This window comes from Hemitrygon akajei, chromosome 3 (genome assembly GCF_048418815.1).
Source record: "Hemitrygon akajei chromosome 3, sHemAka1.3, whole genome shotgun sequence".
Lineage (NCBI taxonomy): Eukaryota > Metazoa > Chordata > Chondrichthyes > Myliobatiformes > Dasyatidae > Hemitrygon > Hemitrygon akajei.
This window is the reverse complement of record NC_133126.1, coordinates 180,537,312-180,559,844: the sequence shown is the minus strand read 5'-3', so window position 1 is coordinate 180,559,844 and position 22,533 is coordinate 180,537,312. Positions and strand designations below refer to the sequence as shown.

Here is a 22,533-nt window from a genome sequence, read left to right as displayed (position 1 = left end):
TTTGCTACACATTGTGCCATATGCTAACATTGCCCTCACTCCCAAACACCTTAATTTTTTTTTTAAATGCACATTGTTCTAGCACTTGGTCATGAAAGAAGCATTTATGAAAGTAGTTACTGTACTGCCTTACAGATAAAATTATTACTTAATCAATCACTTTAAAAAAAATTCCACTTTAGCTCATTCGCCTCTTCTGCTGGGTCACAGTTTAGCAGGCATTGGCCAACTTCATTCAGGTACAAATCCACTTAATAAGGTTGGCATACCAATAACTGACTCATTCATGGAGTTATTTTCTAGATAGGATTAGATGGCAATTAAAGGAGGACAAGTCTCTCCACCCCCTCTCCTTCTACTACTCAGGGCTACACCAATGTCAACTGCATTTCCCCGATCACTGTGGCAGAAATGATCAGTTAATTCAGCACAGAAGTGAACTTGACATCTTTGATTTATGTTGTTCACTCCAAGTGCAAGACAAGGCCATTCAGATGTGATTATGAAGCGGGAGTGATCCAGCTGAATTCAACATCAAATCTGACCACATTCATTTATCCCTCATTGGTGGCATTTTTGATGTCCATTCATCACCTAACAACAGGTGGTCTATGCTTTCCATTAATCCCAAGAAAGCTGACCCTTGTTTACAAATATGATACACGTTTTCAAAGACTTCACTTCTGGAGAAATATATTTAAACAACTCCTGAGAATCATAATATTGCTTTGCATCCTACCCAAAAAGCAGGATCAGAATAAAGAAAAAGCCAATTTTATGGGGCTTCATGGTAGCTTAGCTGTTAGCACGACACTATTACAGCTCGGGACGTCAGAGTTCAGAGTTTAATTCCAACACCGTCTGCAATATATTTATACATTATTCCTGTGAGCGTGTGCATTTCCTCTGGGCACACTGGTTAGGAGGTTAATTAGTCATTGTAAGTTGTCCTATGATTATGCTAGGGTTAAAGAGATGGATCATTGGACAGTGCATCTCGTTGTTGCCAGTGTTTCACACTGTATCTCAAACAATTTTACAAATCTGAGGATTTCCTGCTCCTGCCTGATACTCCTAAAAATATTTTGCAACCCACAATATTCAAGTCTATTCTGCATGCCCAATCACTCCATAATTCATCCAGCTATTCAGGAAGGATTCTGAAACAGGAAGCAAAGATATTTAAAGGCTAGAGAATTGACACATGAGTAATGTGGAACAGTTTAGGTTCCTTTGAAGCTCATCATTTCATATTAATAAATCATGGGATGAAAGATGGTCAATCTTGCAAAGCAATCTGTCATACTGACAACTGCAACATCCTATACCAGGGTGGTGAACCTATGGCCCACCTACCCAAGATGGGACGTGCAAAAATTTTGTTGGCTTGTGGCATGCCCATTGATTCTTTAAGCCCTGCCCATAATAAAAAGATACACAATGATTATACCTCCTGCTAAATGAAGCAATAAATTATTTTTTTTCAAACCGAGAACAGTGAGGTGCTTTCTCAGGAAACATCTCATGCTGGCTTGGTGCGAGATAGATAGTTGCAAGAACACAAGGTTGGATGATACATTTTGAAATCCTTGCAGACGTGGTGGACATGTTACTATTTAGATAGTAAACAGTGATTTCAACAAAACTATTTAGATCTGATATTATTTTAAAATATTAATATTAATAATTTTAAGATTTTCAAAGTTTTATTTCAACATCTGTTATATTTTTAATAAAACAATGCACATAAATAAGCAACAGGACTCATCCCTTTTCCTTAAAAAAACCCATAATTTTATTAATAATTCATTCAATCTCTGCTCAAAATTACAATGACATGCAAGATAATTTTTTTAAGATTATTGCCAATTTGAACACACTCTCAAAAAGATTCATCACTTTGGTCCTATACATTTCTAATGTTACATTTATAAAAATGCACCTGTCTGTTAACCCTTAAGCTAACTCTCACCACTGCAAAAGATGCAACAGCCCAAGGCAGTATTAGCGATGACAAGAATCCTTAGGGTAGCAAACTCCCATCCATATCTACTGACATCATCACCATGCCGAGATAGATTTACAACTCTAAATGCACAAAACAAATATTAAAGTACAACATCAGCTCTGTGTTCCAGAACTAAGTCCAGACTATCTGCTCCGTACACTGTCCTCTTACAAGGGAACAAAATATACATTGAGGATAGCACTCACTTCATTCATTGATCTGATATTCCTTTATCATTGTCTTTGAATAATATAACATTAATAATGAAAACCCACTTTCAAAACCATGTAAAATATTTACATGGAGAGAAGAGATTCTGCAGATGATGGAAATCTTGACCAACATGCACAAAATACTGGATGAATTTAGTAACTCATTTGCTGATCACTGATAAAAGCATTTCTGCCCAAAGCATTGACTGTTTATTCCACTCTATGATTCTGCTAAAATATTTACATGATTTCCATTCTATCACATTTGGCTCTCTCAAAGTTGATATTAGCAAAATAGGAGAGAGTGAACAATTTACTAATCCCACAAAGAGACAAAGCTAGTGTATAAAAGATAGATACAACAATTGCATTGTGATTTTTTAAATAACCTTAACTTTTGCTTAAAAACACTGAGAACAAGTCCAATTTATCACATTAAAACATTTGTTTTAAACCCAACTTGTTAGGGAGGATAAAAATCAAAGCATCAAATTTAAATTTTCCAAGTGAATAAGTATTCTCAATCCAATGCATTCAGGCGAATATTCTTCCCACGTCGCTGAGGAAAAAGTGAATGACCTCCTCCTGTAGGGCCAAACCTAACTGTTTAAATAGAAAAATACTAGACTTTTGAACTTAAAACTTACAATTTCTTAATGGTCTTGATTTAAAAGGTTATTGGATTAAAAATATAAAGCACTATATTTATTTTATAATACAAACGTTTGTACATCTTCTTCCACTTGCATGTCATCTAACATTTTTATTAAGTTTCAAGGTAGATAGCAAAGGGTTAATCAGAAAAAAAAACATCATGTCTATGAAATTATCTCATCTCAAAGTAACATAAGCTTGGTCAGAGGTGATTTTGGAGGATTTACATTTGGATACATAGAAGATAGTCCTGCTCTCTCTCTGTTTTAGCAACCTGGAATCATTCCTGACCTCTGATGATGCCTGTAATTTGAGCATTCTCCATCATTGTGCATGTTTCCTCTAGGTGTAGTAGTTTCTTCTCTCAGCCAATATCTGTACCCAGAGCCCAGAGCCTGGACTGACACCTTGCCCTATTGTCCTGTTTATTATTTATTGTAATGCCTGCACTGTTTTTGTGCACTTTATGCAGTCCAGTGTAGGTCTCTCTGTGTTGTTGTTTTTTTTTACGTAGGTCAGTCTAGTTTTTGTACTGTGTCATGTAACACCATGGTCCTGAAAAATGTTGTCTCATTTTTACTGTGTACTGTACCAGCAGTTACGGTCAAAATGACAATAAAAGTGATGACTTGATATCTGAATTGGTTGCTGACATAAGTAGCAGGAAATTCAGGTGAGGGGTGTGAGAGAGAGGGGGTGAGAGAGAGAGGGGGTGAGAGAGAGAGGGGGTGAGAGAGAGAGGGGTGAGAGAGAGAGGGGTGAGAGAGAGAGGGGGTGAGAGAGAGGGGGTGAGAGAGAGGGGGTGAGAGACAACGGGTTATGGGGAATTACTGGAATAATATTGGTCTGACAGCTGGCATAGAATACCATTCAGCCCATCAGGCCCATGACAAAAGAAAATGTGAATTTTTGTGGTGGCAAACTCTAGAGTTTAGCTCCTAAGAGACTAAAGTGAGACGAGAAAGGAGTGGAAACTAAACAAGCAGCAAGAAACAGAGGCTAGGAGCTGACGGTTAGAGAAGTTGGACAGAAAAGGCATAAACAAAAACACAATGTAAATAAAAAGCATTTATGCTTTCAATGACACACTGGAAAACTGACACAATCTAGGTCATCTGCAGATGGTTGATAGATAGGGAAGATGGAACAGTGAATGAAAGTTTTAGAGAAGAATGGGATAAGCCAAAGGATTACTATAATTAGTTTCATTGAAATCATCTTTACAATGTTACAATATTTGATGAATAACTATGGGATCAGACATTAGCGGTTAATAGAAAATTGAAATAGTCGTTTGTAACATTGAATTTGACTTTGTTATTATGGAGCAGATGTTATAGTCTAGCATGTGTAACTATAAAATCAATTCAGCATAAAACTAGGTGGTAACCTGGAATCAATCAAGGCATGAGATGTGACAATAGTGCACTCAGCAAAATTCAAGTCTTCAAACCATCACTAACATCTGACGGCATACGCCAAAAGTGGGGTGTATCAGTGAGAGCCTGATACCTTTCAGCCAACATCACACGTTGTTCGACACCCTCAGTCAGTGGCAGATGCCACACAGTTGACAGAATGGTTTAATGGGAAGGGATCAAATCCGAAGATCCTCATCAGAGGCTCCCCTGGACAAAACTGCAAGAAAAACACTGACTGTCCTCCCTCAGATGAAAGATCATTATACGAAGGCTGATTGGTAAGTTCGTGGCTTAAGGTAGGAGTCAATTTTAGAAAAACTAACACATTTATTTTTCCTACATTTACACACGTAGTCCAGCGGTTGTGGAGCATATGGATCCCTTCTTTGTAGAAGCCGGCGTTTTGGACCTCCATAAGAAGTCCACAGCTTGGGATGATTGATAAGTTCATGGCCTAAGGTAGAAGGAGATGAGTTATTAACTTCAAACTTTCTGCATTTTCACTCAGAGTTGAACTGCACGTGCATGTAATGAGAGCTGTATAACTCATCTCCTTCTATCTTAGGCCACGAACTTATTACCCCTGCTGTGGACCACCTGGAGGTCCAAAACACTCTTGTTACATGCACATGCAGTTCAACTCTTTGAGTGATAATGCAGAAAGACAGCATTCATAGCTCCAGCACTATTGAGTTTCAAGCCAAGCTGTCTGGTGTACTACTATATTGTCATTTTGCCATCTAAGAAAATCTGCCCAAGTTATCCTGTCCATAAACAGGACAAATCCAAATCATTACCCAAAAATCAGAATGATGTCATTAATGAGATGACAACATTTCCTAATAACCTGCTTACCAATTCCTCCAACTGGCTTTGCTCCAGACTTAACTACATCCTAAGCCAAAACATGGACAAACAACTCCCTCTGATGAAATCTAGTAAGACAAGGTGATAAAAATATAATTTGACATGGTGTCCTGAGAAAATTAAAACTTATGGGCATTAGCTTTGAGAGATTTACAGATGCTGGAGATGGAAAAGAATCTAGTAGCCAAAGCCACACAAATGAAAATAGTTTCCATTACTTAAAAAGTTAATAATCTTAGTCCCAGGTCATGGCTGCATGCGTTCATTCAAGCAGTGAGGTGATTTCAGTGATCTTGCTTCCATTTGGTCAGAAGTACAGACGTTCAGTAATGATTGCGGGACTGTTCCATTCTCAGTTTCGTGCAGTTGATCCAGTCCAAGGCTCACCAATGAATATACCCCAGCAATAACATCCTAAGGGCCACCATAAACAGAACAGGATTAAGTCTCTTCCTCAGAAACACAGTGGAAAAAGCACTGTAGTCTCACATCTGCCTTCAAGCATCTTCTACCTCATCTGTGGCAGTGTTTGCCAATCCCTTGGGAGCCTCACCTGACTGTCAAAAACCCAGAACTAGAGTGGACACAAGTGACAGTCAAACTCTACAGACTGCCTCAGAGAGCTTGTCAAACAAAGTTAAAGGAATCAAACATTAGCAATTTCCCCAACTTAAGATCAGAAAAAAAATTAACAAGTAGGTGGGGGGGGGGGGGGTGGGGGGAATCAGACATTTAAGCAGGCACTAGTGCTGAGTAAAACCAGGCAAATGTTTCCACAGATGGACTTAATGGTTTATATTAAAAAAACGAGTAAAATGGGATAGTGGTGGAGGCTTTACTGGAGATAATAGTGAACATTACAAACTTCATCACATTTTATCAAATTCCAAAACTAGTCACCAGTGACATCAAAACTGGGACCAGGATGACCAAGCACAAAATATGTATGTGGACAGGGATATTGGGAGTATTCGTTCCTGCACAACTCTCAAGATTACCAAATCTACATGGGTAAAAAGTAAAACCAGCCGTCACTCCCAAAATATTGCACCAAAAAAAAACACATCATTATGCTTTAATGTCATAAACAAATTCATTTTCTGACTTTAATCTAATTCAGAGTCTTAGAACACCACAGCACAGAAACAGGCCCATTCCAAACCATTGATCTGTCTAGTCCCATTGACCTGCACCTGGACCATAGCCCTCAAACCTCTCCCGTCCACGTGTCTTAACTAATTTCTCTTAAAACGTTGAAATCAACCCCCTGCATCCACCACTTGTGCTGGCAGCTCATTCCACTCACACCACCGAGTGAAAAAGCTCCCTCTCGTAATGCACCGAAACACTTCACCTTTCACCCTTAATCCATGACCTCTAGTTGTAGTCTCGCCCAAACTCAGTGGAAAAAGCCTGCTTGCATTTACCCCATCTATACCCCTCAATTTTGTATACCTCTATCAAATCTCCCCTCAATCTTCTACGTTCCAAGGAATAAAGTCAAGTCGTTACATATTCATCCTTTCCCTACAACTCAGGTCCTCAAGACCCAGCAACACCTTGTAAATCTTCTCAGCACTCTTTCAATCTTATTTACATCTTTCCCGGGGGGGGGGGGGGGGGTGACCAAAGTTGGACACACTATGCTAAATTAGGCATAATCGAAATCTACAATTTCAACATAACATCCCAACTCCTGCACACAATACATTGACTTAAGAACAATGTGCCAAAAACTTTTACAATCCTACCTACTTGCGATGCCACTTTCAAGGAATTATGGATCTATATTCCCAGATCCTTCTGCTCTTCCGCACTCCTCATTGCCCTACTGCTCACCATGCAAGACCTACCCTGGTTGGTCCTTCCAAAGTTCAACACCTCACACTTGCCTGCATTAAATTCCATCTGCCATTTTTCAGTCCACTTCACCAGCTGATCCAGATCTGCCACAAGCATTAAGTTTTTCTCGCTGTCCATAGCACTCCCAATCTTGGTGCCATCGCTGAATTTACTGATTCAGTTTACATTATCATCCAGATCATTTATATAGACTACAAACAGCAGCAAACCTAGCACCAATCCCTATGGCACACCACTAGTTATGAGCCTCCAGTCAGAGAAGCAATCATCTACTACCACTCTCTGGCTTCTCCCACTTAGCCAATGACCAACCCAATTTACCACTTCATTTTGAATACCAAGCAACTGAACCTTCTTGACTAACTTCTCATGTGGGCCCTTGTCAAAGTCCTTGCTAAAGTTCCATGTAGACAAATGCACTGTTTTGCCTTCAATTTTCCTGGTAACTTCCTTGAAAAACTGTAAAATTTGCTAGATACAACTTACCATGCATGAAGACATGTTGACTATCCTTAAAAGTCCCTGTCTATCCAAATACTTGCAAATCTGGTCCCTCAGAATAACATCCAATGACTTTCCCACTACTAATGCCAGACTCCCTGGCCTATAATTTCCTGGCTTATTCATAGAGCCTTACTTAACAACAGAGCTAACCTCCAATCCTCCAGCACCTCACCTATGGCTAAGGTTTAAAATAGCTCCATTAGGGTCCCTACAATTTCAAAACTAGCCTGCAAAATGGTCCAAGGGAACACACTGTCAGGGCCTGAGAATTTATCCACCCTAATTTGCCTCAAGACATTAAGCATCTCATCCTCTGTAATCTGTAAAGGGCCCATGACTTCACTGCTGCATTGCTTCACATCTATAGACTGCGTCTGTCTCCAAACTACAAAAGAGTCAAAAAATCCATTTAAGACCTCCTCCATCTCTACACATAGATGGCCACTCTGGTCTTCTAGAGGGCCAATTTTTTCCCTTGCTATCCTTTTGCTCGTAATGTACAGTAGCTGTAAAAGTCCTTAGGGTTCTCCTTCACCTTGTCTGCTATAGCAACCTCATGCCTTTTTCAGCCTTCCTGATTTCTTTATTAAATGTTCTCTTGCAGTTCTTAAACTCAAGAACCTAAATTGTTCTTGCCTGCCTAAACCTGCTATGCACCTCTTTTTGCTTAACCAGGGCCCCAACATCGCTCAAAGACCATGGTTCCACAAACCTGTTATCCTTGCCTTTTATTCTGATAGGAACGTGCAAACTATGTACTCTCAAAATTTAACTTTTGAAGGCCTCCCACTTACATACGCCCTGCCCCAATTCACACTTCCCAGACCTTTTCCAATACTATCAAAATTGGCCTTTCTCTAATTAGAATCTCAACCCAATGACCAGACGTACCTTTTTGCATAATTACATTGAAACTAATGGCATTACGATGACAAAATGCTAAGTGTTCCCCTATACAAACTCATATCACCTGCCTCATCACATTCCCTAATAGAAGATCTAGCATCACACTCTTCTCTAGTTGGAACTTCTATGTACTGATTAAGTTAACTTCCCTGAACTCATTTGACAAACTCTTTCCCATCCAGCCCTTTTACAGTATGGGAGTCTCAGTCAAAATGTGGTAAGTTAAAATTACCTATCACAACCTTATGTTTCTTGCAACAGTTTATGATCTCTTTACAAATTTGCTCCTCTAATTCCCACCGACTGTTGGGCAGTCTACAACATAACCCCACTAACGTGGTCATCCCTTTCTTATCCCTCAGTTTTACTCACAAAGCCTTACTAGACGAGCTGTTGTAACATTTTCCCTGACTAGTAATACCACCCTTTAATCTCTCCCATTCTATTGCATCTAAAACAGAGCTCCAGAACAGCGAGTGCCAGTCCTGCCACCAAGTATCGCTAATGGCTATAATGTGCTGATCTATGCCCTAACTTCATAAACCTATCCTACAACACTCTCTGTATTGAAATACACACATCCCAGAATATTAGTTCCACCATGCTCAACATTTCAATTCCTGACTTTGAATGACCTTCCTATTTCTGGCCTCACTAGCATGTCGCACAGGCAGCAATCCTGAGATCAGAACCCTGGAGGTTCTGTCCTTTAACTTAGCACCTAACTCCCTGAATGCTTCAGGCAGATGAAGCGCATTAATCACAGTTAGCAGCTCATCTCAGAGAAAGAAAACGCTTCTCAAACCTCCAATGCCTTGCAGCTATACGCACTCTTGGGGAAAGCTTCAGGAGTAAACACGGAGCTGGAGTCCCTGAAGGAGTCCTACATCGAATTCAACACTGACTAGCTACTCCTGCAACACTGCTGGTGCCAAACTCTTATCGGTTTCCACCATTCCTTTGAATTTATCAGCAGCGTGAGGATGTGACATGGGGAGCCTGTGGTATGGGCAACTTGCTCTCCATATCATACTGCCCTGGCTTGTGTAGACAGCTAGGACGCAACATCCGTGGGCAATCTGATTAATGGAGGGCTTAACTTTCTGAACTCACTTTGAATGACCTCATTGCCCTTCTTACTCATGTCATTAGTACTGACGGGTACCACTACCTCCGGCTGCTCTCACTCCGCTTAAGAATGCTGTCAATTTGATCTGCGATGTCCCGAACTCTGGCACTCAGGAGGCAACAAACCATCCTGGAATCTCATTCTCATCCACAGAACCTCCCTTCCGTTCTCCTAGCCAATGAATTCCCTGTCACCAGTTTGTCTCTTCTCCCCTCCTTCCCTTCTGAGTTACAGAGCCAAACTAGTGTCAGAGACTTGATTGCTGTGGCTTTCCTCTACTAGGTCATCTCCCCTCCAACAGTATCCAAAGTAATATACCTTTTGTTGATGGGAATGGCCAGAGGAGTACTCTGCACTGGCTGCCTATTCCTTTTCCCCTTCCTGACAGTCTTCCAGTTATATGTCCTGCACCTTGGGTGTATTCACCTCCCCCTTTGTCAGCCTCCTGAACGATCTGGAGTTCATCCTGTTCCAGCTCCAACTCCTTAACACAGTCTGCCAGAAGCTGCAGCTGGACGCACTTCTTGCAGTGTGGCCATTAGGGACGTTGTAGGTCTCCCTACCTTCCCACATGAGGAGCATTCCAGTATCCCATCTGGCATCCCTTGATCCAAACGTGCAATAAGAAATAAATAATAAAGAGTGAAAAAAAAAATCTACCTATGCCTTAGTCTCTCCTTGCCAAAGCTTCAATTCCCCATTCCAACATCGGCCGACTCACACAATGACTGCTCCACTTCTTTTTATTGGCCCTTGCCAAGTCCTATTATGCACAATTCAATGTCTCTCTGGTACTGTGGCACACTTAATGTGCCAACTGTCCCCGCTTGCTTCTTTTAAGCTCTCTGTCTCTCCAACCAAGAAGCAAACTGGCATTTCCTCAGGTGCACATAATATGCCAACTGCCCTCACTCTATTCTCTTAAATTTTCTCAACCTCCAAGCAACCAGCGTCTCCTCGGGACTCAGGACCATGGTGCTACTATGAACAGACTTTCATATTTAATATATCTAAAGAATTGCACTTCTGTGCAGCTATTGTATGTTAGCAAACTTTCTGAGGTAGCCAATATTTTGTGCATAATTCATTCAATAGAAAAAGAAATGCAACAGTCAATATAATTAACTGGAAATGTTCGGTTAACTGATCACGGTTGTTGTAGAGCTGCCAATTAGACTTGGGCTATAGATTTACTTGCTACATTTGTGCACCTCCTGGTGGCAAACTGAAAGAAACACATAGAAAAGTCAGGTAACCAAAAACCTAGTATGAACAGATTTTCAGATTTAATATATCCAAAGAATTGCAGTTCAATGTAGTTACTATTTGTCAGCATTGCGTTAACCAATATTGTGTGCAGTCAGAATTCTGTAATTGAAATGCATAATTGGTTTTCTAAAGCCACTAAACAAATTCAAAAGGTTCAGCAACATTTAGATTCTGAGGTCAAGTTTCTCTTGTTTACAGAAAGCTAAATTGTCAAGGACTTTTAAACAATACAATTGACTAAACGGCAGCACAATTAAAATCTATTTTATTGCCTGCTTAAGGTATTGTGGGTCTTATATTTGTAATTCACCAGGATTCTCCTTATCAGTGATGTGGAAACGGTAAGGGTTCCCCAAAAGAAGTTGACAATGATGAAGATCTAAACTCAGGGTAAACAAGATAAAAGTTAGAATGTAGATACAATGGATTCATTTCATAAATATCAGGTAGATTTTTGCTGTTTTCACTTAGAACATGAATTCAGCAAGTGTAATCCGCTCAGTCACCTCAATTATAAAAAAACCACTGTGCAAAATATTTTGACAAAAGTTATCATTGAGCATTTTCATCTGGTCTCTGATGTGCAAAGAAACATTGAATTCAAGGAGCAATTACAAATGTTTACACAGTTCTAATTTATAGAATATAGCAATTTTGACACATTGTTTAAAAAGTGATTAAAATGTCTAAGAACTTATAAAGTAAAAATAAAAAAATAAATACCCAGCAGTTCTCTCAGCAAGTTAAAAGAAAAACAGTTGAGGTTTTGCATCTGACAGAGCTGTGTATCATCTCTGGTCTTGCTGCTTTTCTGCTTCTAGTTCAGATGCCCAGCATTTAGTCTTCAACCTTGACTTTGTGCTTCTTGCCATTCAGGTCAAATAAATCTTCTGAAACAATGCTAGTGACTGCCTCTGCACAAGATGCTCATCACACTTTACTTTTGTAACCAGAAGTGATCAATGCAAAATGATAATGAGCACATTAACAACCACAGTATTTTGATATACTGGATCTCAAATTCAGAATTTGTAAAGATTGGATTGCTCTACACCATTCCTGTTCCTCAAGCCACTCAAGACTGCTTGAGGTGCTATTTTAAAATGCAGCTTAGCAGAAACTAGGAAAATTTGCCTCAGGCAAAATGCCTCACTTCGGTGTCAACAATGTTTTATGGTGTAATGCCCAAAAAAGCTGCATGTTAAGATATCAAAAGTTGAATTGCTCAAACATTATTGCATTTACTTTATTATAAAACAAGAAATATTGTAACTTTCTATACCGATTTTTATTCAACTCTCATTGAAAGTTAAAAATTACAAAAGGATAACACTTCTGCTTCAGGCATCCTCATACACCTCTGCAAATACAATACTGCTACTGCTGGTGGAAGAGACATACAAGGATCCTCATGAGAAATCTAACATAAAGGGGTCTGTCTTTACACAATCTACAAACAGGGAGTTTGGGGACTAATGAAGCCAAAGCACTATAGAAGTCAAATTCTTTAATATACAAAAAAGCACACAGATTGACTGGAGTTGAATATTCATAATGAATGTATGTGCATTCAAAAGAAAGCCAGGAATGATATTCCTCAGTTTGTTTCAGGCACGGGACAAAACTAAAATTACAGAAAAATGATGATAGACAGTTCACTAGTGTTTGCTCTTCTTGGATTTCTTGTGTGATCGATGCGGAGATCTGGACTGGGATCGAGATTTTTTTGAAGATTTTCTGGGAGTCCTAGAGCGCGATCTTTTGGACCTTTTTGGAGTCCTCGAACCGGATCGTGATCTGTGCAAAATTGTAAAAAAAAAATCACTTAAGAGACATGCAACCAAAAAGTCTAACTGAAGTGGTGAGAAGACTTTAAAACTGCACAGTATCAGTCAGTTGCACAACACAGAAACAAGCATTTGGCCCATTATGTCCACGTCTACCCTTGTGCCCACTTGTACTAATCTTTTTTGTCTGTATTAGGTTTCTCACTTTCTGTGCCTTGCCTGTTTAAGTACCTGTCTGAGTATCTCTTAAACAAAGATTGTATCAGACTTCATCACCTCTTCTGCTAGTGACTTTCATATATCAACCACTGAAGCTTTTCCTTCAAGTTTTCTTGCTTTCTCTTTATCCCCCATGTCTTCAATTTTTGATATTCCTATCATGGGACAAACATTCTGATTTTCTACCTTATAATGGTCCTGATATGTGTTTTATTATTTTGCATACTACTATCAGGTCACACCTAGGCCTCCTTTGTTCCAGGGCAGGCTGTCCAATCTCTTAGTCAAGTCATAGTCAAGTCAAGTCAAGTCACTTTTATTGTCATTTCGACCATAACTGCTGGTACAGTACATAGTAAAAATGAGACGATGTTTTTCAGGACCATGGTGTTACATGACACAGTACAAAAACTAGACTGAACTACGTAAAAAAAACAACAACACAGAGAAAGCTACACTAGACTACAGACCTACACTGGACTGCATAAAGTGCACAAAAACAGTGCAGGCATTACAATAAATAATAAACAGGACAATAGGGCAAGGTGTCAGTCAAGGCTTCGGGTATTGAGGAGTCTGATAGCTTGGTGGAAGAAACTGTTACATAGTCTGGATGTGAGAGCCCGAATGCTTCGGAGCCTTTTCCCAGACGGCAGGAGGGAGAAGAGGTAGGAGGGGTGCATGGGGTCCTTCATAATGCTGTTTCCTTTGCGGATGCAAAGCTCTACAGCACTGAAAGAGACCCTTTGGCCCATCCAGTCAGTGCAAACCATTAATTTTCCTTGTCCGATTGACTTGCGCACACACCATAAACCCTCCATGCCCCTCATCCACATATTTATCAAAACTTCTTTTAAATGCTGAAATTGACCCCACATCCACTTCTACTGGCAGCTCATTCCACACTCTCACCACCCCTCATGTTCCTCTTACACATTATAAAGTCCTCCAGTCCATGCAATATCCAGATGATACTTCTTCACCCGCTCCAGTGCAACACTCTTTCCTATAGTGTGGTGACCTGAACAGCACACGATACTTCAGTGTTTTAAGAAGTTTCAACTTACACCCCAACTGTGCCCTGATGTATGAAGCAAGCCAATCATACTGTTGCCACTTTCAGTAAACTATGGACACAAGCCTAAGGTGGCTTGGTTGTTTAGCATTTCTTGGTATCCTGCTTTGCCCTACCCCTATTTGACTTCACAAACTGCACTGCAATTGAATGGATGCTAAAATGCCACGAGATAAATTACATTAGCAATAATTAGTGGCACAAAATGATGTACATCAGCTTAAAACTTTGCATTTGCAGAGATCTTTAATGCAAATTAATATATCTAGAAAAATCAAGGAAAAGTGTTCACAGGAAAAAAAGTGGTTGTGTGATTACATAGCTGATGAGTGATCCAAAAAAATATTCAATGCATTAAGTGCAATAATAGTTGTAAGTTATTTAAGTGAAAATTAAATCTATGTGCTCAAACTTAAGTGAACCACACACCACAAAGAATACACTAAAAAAAAGAGCATAACACTTAAGTTTTCACAATGCTTAAATCTTATCTCACACCTTATGCACAAGCATAGCAAATTATCCAATGCAGTAAATGGAAAGGCCATTAAAAAAATCATATGTTCAATACATGCTCTGTATTACAGTGGACACACGTCATGCAATGGCATTAAATTGGAATTGCAAAATCACCACCAACTCTGCTGATAGCATAAACATAAACAGAGTCACATGGACGAAGGGAGAATCAATTCACACCCATCTCAAAAATTCACAGGATATCAGAATGAAACAAACAGTTTTGGGCAGGGAAACAGAGCTTACGAGAGAAAAGGGCATAGGAAAAATACTAAATGTGCATCAGCAAATGAAATTGCTCTAATCTTATGGAACTATCTTAAGTACAGGGAATGAGTGTGAGAGCTATTGAGAGGATTTTTAAGGATGTAAAACTGAGGATCTTTTTAATCATAATTTTTCTACACAAAAAGAAAACAAGTTGGTGACTGTTGAGTTTATGAATTTAATGTCACATGACCCTGCAAATTAGAAACTTCCTTCAACACAAAGTAGCAGAAAGCATTCACTTGGTGGGATACCACATTCATCACCATTTGGATAATAAAATGGATTTTGAAAAACGAAGTTGTAATAATGTTAATCAAAATTAGATAGGCAACATGGATCTCACTGAAACTATTGAATATTGAAAGGCCTAGAGTGGACATGGAGAGGTTGTTTCCAAAAGTTAGGGGAGTCTAGGACCAGAGGACACAGTTTCAGAATTAAAGAATGTCTCTTTAGAACAGAGATGAAGAGAGATTTCTTTAGCCAAAAGGTGGTGAATTTATGGAATTCATTGCCACAAGATGACTGTGTGGAGGCCAAGTCATTGGATACATTTAAAGTGGAGGTTGATAGGCTCCTGGTTAGTAAGAGTGCAAAAGGTTATGTAGAGAAGAGAATGGGATTGGAAGGGATAATGAATCAGCTATGATGGAATGGCCCAGCAGATTCAATGGCCTAATTCTGTTCCTATGTCTTGTGGTCAAATGACCCGGTAAACATTACCAATATGTGCAAACAGAGAACTAAACGACCTGGCTTTGAGCCAAGCATCAAATTCAGAAACAGCCAATTTGCTCCCTGCCCAGTCACTCTGCAAAGCCTTCCTCACAAATACAAGCAAGAGAAAATCTGCAAATGCTGGAAATCCGAGCAACACACACAAAATGCTGGAGGAACTCAGCAGGTCAGGCAGCATCTATGGATAAAAATACAGAAGGATTTTGGTCTGAAATGTCAACTGTACTTTTTTCCATAGATGCTGTCTAGCCTGCTGAGTTCCTCCAGCATTTTGTATATGTTGCTCACAAATACGAGGACTGGTTTCAAACTAGTCCAGCAACAACCCAAAAAATAATGCTCACAGAATTGGACCTTGCCCTTCATCATAACCCCTGGGTATTTACTGACCACTGACAGAAGAGACACACGAGATGTGGCAGCACAGTGGTATTCAGCAGGACGGAGTAGCACATATTCAGGCATGGAATGAAAAGCACCAAGTAACATTCACACTTCAAAAGTACCAGTTAATGACCATCTCCAATGAGAGAGAATCTCATCAGCTACTCTTGACATTCAATCGTCCCAATATTAATTACCTGGGGGAGTTTTGGGGGGGGGGGGGGGTCAATGCCATCATTGACCAGAAACTCAAGCGTCCAAACATAAATACCATAGTGTTTAGAAAGGTCAGAGGCTGGGAGTGTTGCAGCATGTAACCCACCTCCTGTCATCCAAAAAGCTTTTAACTACAAACAAATTACACCAGGAGCCTGATGGAATACTCCCTGTTTGAGTTCAAAGTTCACAATAAATTTATCAAAGTACCGTCCACAAACTTGACTGGATGAGTTCAGCATTAACACCCTCCAGGACAAAGCAGTCTACTTGACTGCACCTCACCCAGTCACTCACTTCTTCCAGCACCAGTGCACAGTGGCTGTATGGGTACCAGTTACCAATACACAATTATTGGACCAAAATATTACAGAAGAAATTCTCAAACTTTCAATCTCTAACACCAAGGGCAGTAAGCATACAATGTGAACATCCATCAGTGGCCTTTTATCGTTACTAGACCAAAATTTCCAAACTCTCTACCAAACAAAACTGAAGTATCACCTTCGCCACCGAACTTTACAGTTCAGTACCTCATCATGATCTTAATGGCTTTAAATCATGGTTAATAAATACCGGCCCTGAAAGCAACACCTAGATACAGTAAAAGGATTAATCAAAAGAGGAATAAATGGAGTGACAGAAAGTGTGAAGGAAGGAACTTGTGTGGATTGTAAGGAAGAGACGTGTATGACAGAATGTTTTTTTTTATTTATTTTCGCTCCAAAGAGAGAAACTGACTTTTGTTGTCAATTTAATGTACAACTGCAGTTCAGAATTTTAAGGGGCTCCTTATACTTGACATACCAGAGCATCAAAACCAAAATAAGAATTAATTTCTAGTTTCTAATGTTCAGCACACAAATTAAAACAAAAATACAATGCAAACTTGGACATACCTTTTGGACTTCTTATTTGTGTCTCTAGATGTGTCTTTATGAGCCGACCGAGTGTGTGGACTGTCTTTGGTACGCGACCTATCCGACCGTTCTGAACGTGGTGACGGTGATTTCACACGCCTCGCCACACGAGTTGGACTGACAGATGCACTGTGTTTCCTTTTCCTGAAACATATTGAGCAATTTTAACTCTTTCTCCTATTATAATTTTTCAAACAGCAAATAACAGTGCACAGATAGTAGGAATGAGGAAAAAGTAAAGTGTGCCAGTTCAGATAATGTTTTGAGCCATAAGGGTGGTCTAATGTAGAAATAGAACGCAAAATGCAATTAATGCAAGCAACCCACATTTCCACTGGTAAATGTTTCAAATATCTATCATACACACCCTTGTACATGGCTATTCAAGATTCTTATTTTATTGTTAAGAACAGTAGGGAACCCGAGTAGATCCTTCAGCTCCCGTACCTGCTCCACTACAAAACAGAATCATTGCTAACCTTTTCACTGAACATTATCCAACAACTCCTTCCAATGGAAAACTTTCTCCTCACCTCCATAGCCTTTGAAGATTCTTTACTCAATGGGTGAAGAAATTCCTTTTCATTTGTTTTAAATGGCTGAATTATTTTGAGACTGACTCCTGGTTCTAAATACTCCATTATCAACTCTCGTTTTAAGATGTCAAGCCTCATACAAAGTTAGCAATCAAAAGGTTGAGCATGGTGTGACAATATCAGAAAAGGGTGAATACAGGACTGAAGGTGTTGTATCTAAATGTGTGTAATGTACGGAATAAGATCGATAACTTGCAACACAGTTGCAGATTGGCTGGTATGATGTTGTAGGCATCACAGAATCATGGCTGAAAGAAGATTATATCTGGAAGCTTAATATCCAAAGATACAGACAGACAGACAGTCTGTCTGTCTGTATCCTTGGATACACACTGTATTGAAAGGACAGGCACAAAGGCAGAGGGGATGACACTGCTCTGTTGTTAAGAAATGAAATCAAATCATTAGAAAGAGGTGATGTAGGAAGGTGTTGAATCATTGTGGATAGAGCTAAGGAACTGCAAAGATAAAAAGACCCTGATGGGAGTTGTATACAGACCCCCAAGCAATAGTAAGGATGTTGCCTACAAATTACAACAGGAAATAGAAAACGCATGCCAAAAAGGCAATGTTACAATAGCCATAGGGGACTTCAATATGCAGGTAGATTGGGAAAATCAGGTTGGTGCTGGATTCCAGGAGGGGAATTTCTAGAGTGCCTATGAGATGGCTTTTTAGAGCAGCTCATGGTTGAGCCTAGTACAGGATCAGCTATTCTGAATTGGGTGTTGTGCAATGACCCAGAATTGGTGAGAGAGTTTAACGTAAAAGAACCCTTAGGAGTAGGTGATCATAATATGATTGAATTCACCCTGAAATTTGAGAAGCTGAAGCCAGATGTATCAGTATTACAGTGGAGTAAAGGGAATTACAGAGGAATGAGAAAGGAGTTAGCCAGAATTGATTGGAAAAGAACACTGACAGAGATGATAGCAGAGCAGCAATGGCTGGAATTTCTGGAAGCAATTCAAACGGCACAGGATATATACATCGCAAACAGGAAGAAGTATTCTAAAGGAAAGATGACACAACCATAGCTAACAAGAAGTCAAAGCCAACATAAAAGCCGAAGAGTGGCTATATAATAGAGTAAAGTTTACTGTGAAGTTAGAGGATTGGGAATCTTTTAAAAACCAACAGAATGCAAGTAAAAAAGTCATTAAGATAAAGATGGAATACAAAAGTAAGCTAGCCAGTTATATTAAAGACGATGCCAAAAGTTTCTTCAGATACACAAAATGTAAAAGAGAGGCAAGAGTGGATTTTGGACCACTGGAAAACGATGCTGGAGAAGTAGTAATGGGAGACAGTGAAATAGTGGATGAATAAATAGACAATGATTAAGTATTTTGCATCAGTCCTCACTGTAGAAGACACGAGCAGTATGGCGGAAGTTCCAGGTGTCAGGGGGCATGAAGTGTGTGAAGTTACCATAACTAGAAAGAAGGTTGCTGGGAAACTGAAAGGTCTGAAGGTAGATAAGTCACCTGGACCAGATAGTGTACAACCCAGAGTTCTGAAAGAGGTAGCTGAAGAGATTGTGGAGGCATTAGCAATGGTTTTTCAAGAATCACTAGATTATGGAATGGTTCCAGAAGACAAGAAAATTGCAATTGTCACTCCACTCCTCAAGAAGGGAAAGAGGCAAAAGAAAGGAAACTATAGGCCAGTTAGTCTGATCTCAGTGATTGAGAACATGTTCGGAGTCGATTATTAAGATGAAGTGTCAGGGTACCTGGTGGCATTTGAGAAAATAGGCTATAGTCAGCATGGTTTCTTCAGGGGAAAATCTTGCCTGACAAATCTGTTGGAATTCTTTGAAGATATAGCAAGGTGCCACACATGAGGCTGCTTAACAACCATGGTATTACAGGAAAAATTCTAGCATGGATAACAGTAGCAGATTGGCAGGAGGTAGAGTGGGAATAAAGAGAGCCTTTTCTGACTGGTTCCTGGTGACTAGTGGTGTTCCAAACAGGGGTCTGTGCTGGGACAGATTCTTTCTACATTATACATCAATGATTTGGATGATGGAATTGATGGCTTTGTTGCAAAATCTGCATACAATATGAAGACAGGTGGAGGGGCGGGAAGGATTTAGACAGATTAGGAGAATGTGCAAAGAAATAGTAGATGGAGTACAGTGTCAGGAAGTGTATGGTTATGCACTTTGGGAGAAGAAATGAAAGGGTTGACTATTTTCTAAATGGAGAGAAAATACAAAAAACTGAGATGCAGAGGGACCCGAGAGTCCTTCTGCAGATTCACTAAAGGTTAATTTGCAGGTTGAGCCTGTAGTGAGGAAGGCACTTGCAATGTTAGCATTCATTTCAAGAGGACGAGAATATAAAAGCAGGGATGTAATGCTGAAATTTTATAAAACACTGGTGAGGCCTCATGGAGTACTGTGATCAAGTTTAGGCATCTTATCTTAGAAAGGGTGTGCTGAAACTGGAGAAGTTTAAGGGATGTTCACAAAAATGATCCTAGGATTGAATTGCTTGTCATATGAAGAGCATTTGATGGCACTGGGCCTTTATTCATTAGAATTCAGAAGAATGAGGGCTGACCTCATTGAAACCAATTGAAGGTGAAAGGTCTTGACAGAAAAAAGAGGTGTCCTTTTAGAATGGAGATCAGGAGGATTTTCTTTAACCAGAGGATGGTGAATCTGTGGAATTCTTTACCACGGACAGCTGTGAAGGCCAAATCTTTATGTATACTTAAGGCAGAGGATGATAGATTTTTGATTGGTCAGGGCATGAAGGGATACGGGGAGAAGACAAAAGATTGGGGCTGAGAGGAAAATTGGATCAACCATGATAAAATGGCAGAACAGGCTCAATTGGCCAAAAGGCCTAAATCTGCTCCTATACCTTATGGTCTTATACAAATTTTCTGTATCTCAGTGCAAACACAACTCTGTTTTCTTAAGTCCAGTAGCAATAGGCCCTGTGAGCTTAAACTCAGAAAAACCATATAACCATATAACCATATAACAATCACAGCACGGAAACAGGCCATTCCGGCCCTCCTAGTCCATGCCGAACTCTTAATCTCACCTAGTCCCACCTACCCGCACTCAGCCCATAACCCTCCACTCCTTTCCTATCCATATACCTATCCAATTTTACCTTAAATGACACAACTGAACTGGCCTCTACTACTTCTACAGGAAGCTCTTTCCACACAGCTATCACTCTCTGAGTAAAGAAATACCCCCTCGTGTTTCCCTTAAACTTTTGCCCCCTAACTCTCAAATCATGTCCTCTCGTTTGAATCTCCCCTACTCTCAATGGAAACAGCCTATTCACGTCAACTCTATCTATCCCTCTCAACATTTTAAATACCTCGATCAAATCCCCCCTCAACCTTCTACGCTCCAATGAATAGAGACCTAACTTGTTCAACCTTTCTCTGTAACTTAAGTGCTGAAACCCTGGTAACATCCTAGTAAATCGTCTCTGCACTCTCTCTAATTTATTGATATCTTTCCTATAATTCGGTGACCAGAACTGTACACAATATTCCAAATTTGGCCTTACCAATGCCTTGTACAATTTTAACATTACATCCCAACTTCTGTACTCAATGCTCTGATTTATAAAGGCCAGCGTTCCAAAAGCCTTCTTCACCACCCTATCTACATGAGACTCCACCTTCAGGGAACTATGCACTGTTATTCCTAGATCTCTCTGTTCCACTGCATTCCTCAATGCCCTACCATTTACCCTGTATGTTCTATTTGGATTATTCCTGCCAAAATGTAGAACCTCACACTTCTCAGCATTAAACTCCATCTGCCAACGTTCAGCCCATTGTTCTAACCGGCATAAATCTCCCTGCAAGCTTTGAAAACCCACCTCATTATCCACAACACCTCCTACCTTAGTATCATCAGCATACTTACTAATCCAATTTACCACCCCATCATCCAGATCATTTATGTATATTACAAACAACATTGGGCCCAAAACAGATCCCTGAGGCACCCCGCTAGTCACCGGCCTCCATCCCGATAAACAATTATCCACCACTACTCTCTGGCATCTCCCATCTAGCCACTGTTGAATCCATTTTATTACTCCAGCATTAATACCTAACGACTGAACCTTCTTAACTAACCTTCCATGTGGAACTTTGTCAAAGGCCTTGCTGAAGTCCATATAGACTACATCCACTGCCTTACCCTCGTCAACATTCCTCGTAACTACTTCAAAAAATTCAATAAGGTTTGTCAAACATGACCTTCCACGCACAAATCCATGCTGGCTACTCCTAATCAGATCCTGTCTATCCAGATAATTATAAATACTATCTCTAAGAATACTTTCCATTAATTTACCCACCACTGATGTCAAACTGACAGGTCTATAATTGCCAGGCTTACTTCTAGAACCCTTTTTAAACAATGGAACCACATGAGCAATACGCCAATCCTCCGGCACAATCCCTGTTTCTAATGACATCTGAAAGATCTCCGTCAGAGCTCCTGCTATCTCTACACAAACTTCCCTCAAGGTCCTGGGGAATATCCGGTCAGGACCCGGAGATTTATCCACTTTTAAATTTCTTAAAAGCGCCAGTACTTCCACCTCTTTAATTGTCATAGGTTCCATAACTTCCTTACTTGTTTCCCACACCTTACACCATTCGATATCCTTCTCCTTAGTGAATACCGAAGAGAAGAAATCGTTCAAAATCTCTCCCATCTCCCTCGGCTCCACACATAGCTGACCACCCTGATTCTCTAAGGGACCAATTTTATCCCTCACTATCCTCTTGCTTTTAATGTAACTGTAGAAGCCTTTCGGATTTACTTCCACCTTATTTGCCAAACCAAACTCGTAACTTCTTTTAGCTTTTCTAATCTCTTTCTTAAGTTTCCTTTTACATTCTTTATATTCCTCGAGCAATTCCTTTACTCCATGCTGCCTATATCTATTGTAGACATCCCTCTTTTTTCGAACCAAGTT

The 22,533-nt window shown here is 39.9% G+C and overlaps 1 protein-coding gene and 1 long non-coding RNA gene across 6 annotated transcripts in view; one reads left to right on the top strand and one right to left on the bottom strand.

Annotated features, from left to right (window-relative positions):
• The first annotated feature begins 4,426 nt into the window (after positions 1-4,426).
• LOC140725700 (uncharacterized) overlaps positions 4,427-22,533 on the top strand; it is a 30,506-nt gene continuing 12,399 nt past the window's right edge. Inside the window, exon 1 of the long non-coding RNA XR_012098420.1 lies at positions 4,427-4,573. This is a non-coding gene — a long non-coding RNA (uncharacterized lncRNA). The remainder of the gene's footprint in view (positions 4,574-22,533) is intronic.
• The window catches only part of u2surp (U2 snRNP-associated SURP domain containing), a 99,739-nt gene continuing 88,287 nt past the window's right edge, over positions 11,082-22,533 (bottom strand). For all 5 annotated transcript variants that reach the window (XM_073041513.1, XM_073041512.1, XM_073041514.1 and 2 more), the window contains 2 exons: positions 16,941-17,105; positions 11,082-12,630 (listed from right to left, as the gene is read on the bottom strand). In XM_073041513.1, the coding sequence (XP_072897614.1) occupies positions 12,492-12,630; positions 16,941-17,105 (304 nt within the window). In that variant the 3' untranslated portion in view covers positions 11,082-12,491. The remainder of the gene's footprint in view (positions 12,631-16,940; positions 17,106-22,533) is intronic.